This window comes from Phoxinus phoxinus, assembly GCF_949152265.1.
Source record: "Phoxinus phoxinus genome assembly, chromosome: 20".
Lineage (NCBI taxonomy): Eukaryota > Metazoa > Chordata > Actinopteri > Cypriniformes > Leuciscidae > Phoxinus > Phoxinus phoxinus.
In genome coordinates this window covers 23,870,355-23,877,668 of record NC_136895.1, presented here as the reverse complement: position 1 = coordinate 23,877,668, position 7,314 = coordinate 23,870,355, and the positions used below count along the sequence as shown (strand labels likewise).

Below are 7,314 nucleotides of genomic sequence, written 5' to 3'. Positions count from 1 at the left end.
TGATTTCACAATTTATATGATAAATTCTATATTTCAAAAAAAAGGAACAAATCGTCATACAACTGTTATGATAGTGAGAAGTAGTATTGTGTTGAAACGGATAGGCTACTTAAAAAAAAAAAAATAGTTTTGGAAAAATTTGTTTCCATTTTTCTTTACCACCGCGGTAAAAGGGCCAAACACAATGGTAATGCAGAATGTTACACAGAAATGCACAAAAGGCCATTACAATTTAAATAATATTGTAAGAGCCACATAAGGACTAGTTCATTTGAAATAATAATTTAGTTTAAAACCAGTAAAAGAAAATTTATAAGAAATATATTGGTTTAGTAATGTTTAGTAATGCATGATTTAGTAATGTTTAGATTTTATAATATTTCAGTATTTTGAGCTTCCAGTCAGATAGCACTCATAGCGTAAGGATTGGATGTAAGTTTTAGTTTGAAGTTTGAGACGTTGGAAGCAACACAGTTTTTTGACCGTGCGTACCATTGTCTATCTATGTATAATTTTGTTTTATAATTTTGTTTAGTTAGACTGACTTCAAAAAGTGGTACAGAAGAAAAAGAAGAAACTAGGTGCCACTATAAATATGCTAAGTCATTGAACATGGAAAGCAATAGAAATGACATGCCGTTTTCGAAGTAAACCAAGTTTAATTATGCGTATTTTATGCGTATTTTTTTCTCAGCTCGTCTGCCTGTACCTGTCATCAGCGGAGACTGTTCATCATCATCGTCATCATCATCAAATTGTTCATTGCTGTGTTCAGTGTTGATGTCACGCATTTTTTAGGCCAAACATTTTTTAGTCACATACACTCTAAAAAATGCTGGGTTGTTTCGACCCAATTTTGGGTAAAATATGGACAAACCCAGCCGTTGGGTTAAATTTTTACATTACATTTTTAACCCAACATTTGGGTTTGTCCATATTTTACCCAAAATTGGGTTGAAACAACCCAGCATTTTTTAGAGTGTACAGAAAATATCTCCTCACTATCCGCTAGCTGTCTGTCTCCTGAACACACTAAAAAAACGCGGTCTCTGTAGACACCCCAGGCTCCACAAACAGCAACAAAAACAAACTGGGCTAACCCGCACCACGAAACATAACAAACAGTGTTCCAGCCAATAACCGACAAGAAGGATTTGGGGGGTTAGTGCGCGGACGAGGAGGGAGTTTTGTTTGACAATAGTTCGAACATCAACAAGAAGTGACGTCACCCAGGATCGCTTAGAGAACCTTTAAGGAAGACGGATTAGTTGTATACAGCAATAATCTTCATTAACGCGCTCTTTTAACACAGATATTTAAAAGGACACCATGGATTTCTTCAGGGGAGTGAAATTCTTCATTGTCATTCATTCACAAATTAATATCTTTATATGAACGTTTATTTAAATAACTTACAAATGGGCATAATACTAATTCACAACAGTGAATTATCAAAGGCACAACACACATTTCTTTAAGTTGCTACAAGACTTGAGTAAGTGCAGATTTACTGCAAGTGCAATAATGCAGATTTATCAGGCAAGTACTTAAGAATGAATACAAAGGCACTTCAAATCACATTTTCACATTGACATTCAGATTTGATCACAAAAAAATTAGCATAAATATTAACCTGAACATTAACGCAATACTGGTGTTAAAAGTATAGTTCACACAATAATTACATTCTGTCATCATAAAAAAAAAAAAAAATAATATATATATATATATATATATATATATATATATATATATATATAGAGAGAGAGAGAGAGAAAGTTATACTTGGATATTCTAGATGTCCAGATGAAATTTTGTCGACATTTAACAATCCCTAAGCAAGGTTTGCTTTTATTTTATCCAAAAACACTCAGAAAGTAAAGAAAATGGAAACTTTGTTATATAATAATAGAACACTAAACAATGTGACTTATAAATATAGTACACTTGTGAAAACTGTCTTGTGCAATAAAAATACAAACAGTGTAAAATATTTTCACAAACTATATAAATATTATTTATATTTAGAAATGGAGCTTTTGGCTGCGCCAGTTATCTCCAATGGACACAATTCCACTGGGTCATTGTGTACCGACTCGTTTGAAAACGTAAATTTCAGTACCACATTCGATGTGTAAAGCAGCTGTATAATTGTTTTTGATTTGAAAACCTATGTTTATTGGGTGAATAGATGATAGTTAAAAGTTCTCTAATGGGTATTTAGAGAAACTAATATCCCCCCCCCCTATCCGTTTTCAATAATAACATTGTGCACACAACATCGTTTTCAAAAAAGTTGTCATTTACATCAACTCGCATAAATACGCCATCGAGCACCATCATAACTATGCCAAACCTATGGGCCATAAAGCCATGCAAAGCCAATCAGAATCCTCAGAATCGACAACAACGAATAACACAAGCGACTTCCTGTTCACAGCACTCACATGACGTTAAGCATTTTCTGGCGCATAATGTGACGTTTGAGAACCTAAAACCCTGTTTCTCTCAGTTAACACATAACCGGCGTTTTCAGAAATCACCATTTTGGCCGGAGTTTTTAGAAATAATCGTTTTCTGTGATAAAAACAGAAAAACAGGTTTTCGTGTAAATGAGAGACCAAACCGCAGGGAAATATCTACGTCTTCCCTTCGTGTAAATGGGGCCCCAAACTTGATGACGCAATCACGTTTAAAACATACAGATTGGATTAGCAGTTCAAAAGTTAAAACCTTTAAGAACAATATATATTTTACACAGTTTAGCAGTTTCTGGCTAGCTTACCACTAGTACATCTGCAGCCAAGAGGACCCTATACTGTGTTACAATAGGAGACCATTCCCCATCCTAACCTAGAGGTACACATAATAAAGAACAGATGTGGCCAGTACCTTCTTAGAGAACAAGGAACCAGAGGTGTAAAGTCCAGGTTCAGAAAGTAAAAGTTCTCCTCAGTATTTTGTTCCAATCACCTGGATTTGCTAACTAGCACAGTTTTCCAGCCAGGAGATAGAACTACTTAGTGAATCAGCTGGATGAGTTCATGGCTGGAATAAACATAAGACATGACTTTTACTTTCTGACCCATGGACTATACACCTCTGCAAGGAACCTAGTCTATCATATTCTTCATGCTGAGACTACCATCCTAGAATTATTATTTTAAAGGGTTAAGAGATAGTGCACAAATCTATTATACTGTTACACACGTTTTCACCAAGTGTCTTCGCTAGTGTCTTCTCATCAAACTGGACTCGTGGCCTGCTGCATATTCACTCCAGGAACCTCTCCATTCATCAGTACAATTGCTGAATTATTCAATCGGTTTCCTCTAGAATCTGAAATACAAAGACATTAAAAAAGGAAGATCTGGTCAGACATCAAAACCAATGACAAGAAAGGACCAAGTTTTCTAACAAATTAACACGATTTGTGAACTCAGCCTTCAGAACTTGAGTGAATAGTGATCTTACATCTCACACCAAGTAACACGACTTTAATAGACTTGGATAGACTTGGTAGAATCTACTTTCATTATTTGGAAAAAAGCAAAAAGACGATACTTCCACAGAAGAAATAAAGTTAAGTTTAGGACAACATGAGAGATTATTTTTCAAAGAAATGGTTTAAGTCACTTTAAAGGCACACCGCAGAACTTGTAACCGCAGACCTGTAACTTTTACGTCGAGCGTCCCTAGAGGCCACAAGCGCCGCAGCACTGTCGCAAAAGTCAAGAAGACATCCACGATCCCTCTCGCGTTTTCTCTTTTTTGCCTCCTCAGAACCAGTTTTAAACTTTTTCCTTGCCTCAGCCATGGCCAGGAGTCGAGCAGGCGGAAAAATAGTAGCAAAAGCGTTAGCTCCTTGAGAGTATATCAGAGCTTGTGGTCACGTGATGGTCGTAAAGTAATTCGTTCTCCAGGCATTCGGTGCGGTGCATCCAAAGACGGTGTGTCTTCTCCAAACTTACATAGGTGGTATTTCAAGAGGGCAGCCCCGCTCGGAGCATTGATAGTGTCAAGCGCTGTATATTGACCTGAGGAATCATTTAAAATAACTCATATGCTTCAACTCTTTAGGTCACAAAGTCCACGGTGTGCCTTTAACTAATAAAAAAGTCATATTGGAAGAGTTGATTTACTCACCACTGACAGTAACACTGAATTTCCAGCAAATGTTCTCTCCGCTTCCGATTTTTAGATGATAAACTCCAGTGTCGCTGGTTCTGGTGTCTTTGATGGTGAGAGATCCAGTTTGATGGTGAAGCTCCAGTCTGCCTCTGAATCTCACATCTTCAGTCTTACTGATGTCTCCATTCATTCCAGATGTGAGAATTTTATCTTCAAATCTCCACTCCACACTCTCATCTCTTTCTACCTTCAAACCAGTGATTAAAACTAAACATTCTCTCGCCAACATTGACACTGTCTTGGGACTGGACTCACCTGGAGAGCAAACAGAGAAAGTTACTCGTACAGACACTGATATTAAACTGTCGGGTTCAACTGACGTCTCATGTCACTTGATATAGCCTAAATTTACTGTATTTAATAAATATAGTATTATACATGTGAACAATATTAAATGAGATGTTATAAAGACATCCTGGTGTTTCCAAAATTATATTGGCCTAATTGGTTCCTAGACCCTAATTTGAAAACACATGTTCTGTACAATCCAAATTCAGAAAATTAACTTGATGTGCATATGCAAACTGCCGCTCGTTCATTGAAACTTTATGGAAATACGCGTGACGTTCTCACATTCTTTACAGATAATGATACAACCGTAAAATGTAAGTTATGTGCTGAGGGAATATGTATGAAACATTAAACATATGCACACATCTGTCAAAGCAACTGACGGGGGAAAGGCGAAGACGTGTTAAGGTATAAGTTTGTCTAAAATGCTTGATATAAAGAATTCTTAGCTTGACTTGTATCGTGCATTTTCATCTCACTCCGTGTCCTCCTGTATTTCTCTGATACCTTTTGTCAATAGAAATGTTACTATTATTTTACTACTGTAAAGTGGCGTCTTTTGTGAATGATTTCTGTTCACTGTATGCAGACCTGATTAATTGATAATCAAACTCGTTGTAGATTGGTTCGGTCAGTTGTTTTTGCAGAGCTTTTCGTGTTTTAATTTAATTTGGTGCAAGGAGGGGACATACATTCAGCTAATTTATTTAGCAATAATATATTGCAATAATAATAGTACTTATAAAACTTTCTTAAAAGGAAATCGAAAGACTCACAAGAATTGAAAACTCTGAATGTCCTGCATGACATCCTCGTGCTGCTGATGATCTGTAGTTTATAAGGTCCAGTTGTGATGTTACTGATGGTCAGAGATCCAGTGTTCTTGTTCAGCTCCAGTTTGTCTTTGAATCTCTCGTTTGCATCAGCATATGACGTCTCTCCGGTCTCTCCGGTCAGTTGAGCGATGAGATCGTCTTGATCTCCAAACGTCCACATGATCAGATCATCTCTCTGTACTTCAGTATCAGGGTATAGAGTCACATCCTTTCCCCTCATCCCTATTGTCGTCAACACTGTCACATGTGTGACAGCAGCGCAAAGAACAAGAGAAATATAGAGAAAAAGTTTCCATTATATAAGTGTGTGTACATGTGAACGTGTACATACTTCACACAGATTATTCAGATAGGGATTTAAAATCAACTTGAAAATTAACCTTACATATTGCCTTAAATTACCATTAATCCAAATGGGAAGACTGTACAATGTAGCTTTATTTACAGAATTCTGCTCTAAATAATAACTGAATGAAATACTCATGGAGGTAAGGCAGCATCAGAACTGTTTATTTGACAACGCAGTTCAGTGGGAGATTTTGAAACTTGAATCTTAGTTCACACTTGGCAGAGTTTGGTTCAAATTAACAAAGCAAATTAAAAAGAAAGGATTGAGATACTCACCTCTGACAGTAACATTGCATCTCTCGATCATGGTCAATTTACTGATGATGGGCTTCAGAGTATAAACTCCTTCGTGTTCAGTTGTGGCGTTTCTGATGATCAGAGATCCAGTCTTCTCGTCCAGCTGCAGTCTGTCTCTGAATCTCCAATCGGCAACATCAAATGTGGAGATCTTTCCAATCCCTCCCTTGATTTCAGCTATGACAGTGTTTTCAGCTATGACAGTGTTTTCATATCCAAACAGCCACAGCAACTCATCTTTTCTCCGTATTACAGTATTAGTCATTAGAGTGACAGACTCTCCCTCCTTGGCTGATACTTGCTTCACTTTATATCATGGAAGCAAATAGAAGCAAAGAAATTAGGAGATTATGTGACATGTGAGTCAGTAAAGCTTCATTAAAGTGTGTGTGTGTGTGTGTGTGTGGCTTGGTTTATTATACATTGTGGGAACCGAATGTCCCCACAAGGATAGTAAAACCTGAGATCACCTCCATTGTGGGGACCAGCCAGCGGTCCCCATGAGGGGAATGGGTTAATAAACATACTAAATTATATATTTTTGAAAATGTAAAAATGCAGAATGTCTCCTGTGATGGGTAGGTTTAGGGATAGGGGCAGTGTAAGGGGATAGAATATACAGTTTGTACAGTATAAAAACCATTACGCCTATGGAATTTCCTCACAAGGATAGAAATGTGTGTGTGTGTGTGTGTGTGTGTGTGTGTACTGGTAGAACAAACTACTCATGAGCCAAAACATAAATGACAAGTCACAGGTGAAGCAAATATCTTTGATCATCTCTGAACAAGGCCACATTTTAAGGTCTGGGTAGATTAGATGGTAAGCAAACAATCATTTACATTTACATTTAGTCATTTAGCAGACGCCTTTATCCAAACCGACTTACAACTGAGGACTACAGCAAGCGAGTCATCGTGAAGAGGCAAAAATAACGCAAGAAATGCTCAAAATACAAAGTTCTGGCATTGCTCAGAGTAGCATAAGCCAAAACAAGGGAGGGTAAAGGAGAGGGTAATTTTTTTTTTATTTTTTTTTTTTTATGTCAAGTGCTCACGGAAGAGATGAGTTTTCAGTTGTCTTTTGAATGTGGTCAGGGATTCTGCATTCCGGATGAGGGTAGGGAGATCATTCCACCAGCAAGGAACCGTGATTGAGAATGTTCTGGAGAGTGATTTTGTGGCTCTCTGTGATGGTACCACGAGCCGTCGCTCATTGACCGATCTCAGGCTTCTGGTAGGGATGTAGACTCGTAGGAGCGAGTGAAAGTACGAGGGTGCTGAGCCTGTGGTCGATCTGTAAGCGAGCGTCAATGCCTTGAACTTGATGCGAGCAGCGAGTGGTAGCCAGT

General features: G+C 37.6%; 1 protein-coding gene across 1 annotated transcript in view; it reads right to left on the bottom strand.

The window, feature by feature from the left end:
* Positions 1–1,774: 1,774 nt before the first annotated feature.
* Positions 1,775–7,314, bottom strand: part of LOC306988453 (uncharacterized protein) — a 30,047-nt gene continuing 24,507 nt past the window's right edge. Inside the window, exons 7-10 of the mRNA XM_079593455.1 lie at positions 5,943–6,269; positions 5,259–5,555; positions 4,147–4,446; positions 1,775–3,339 (exon numbers count right to left, since the gene is read on the bottom strand). Of these exons, the coding sequence (XP_079449581.1) occupies positions 3,245–3,339; positions 4,147–4,446; positions 5,259–5,555; positions 5,943–6,269 (1,019 nt within the window). The 3' untranslated portion in view covers positions 1,775–3,244. The remainder of the gene's footprint in view (positions 3,340–4,146; positions 4,447–5,258; positions 5,556–5,942; positions 6,270–7,314) is intronic.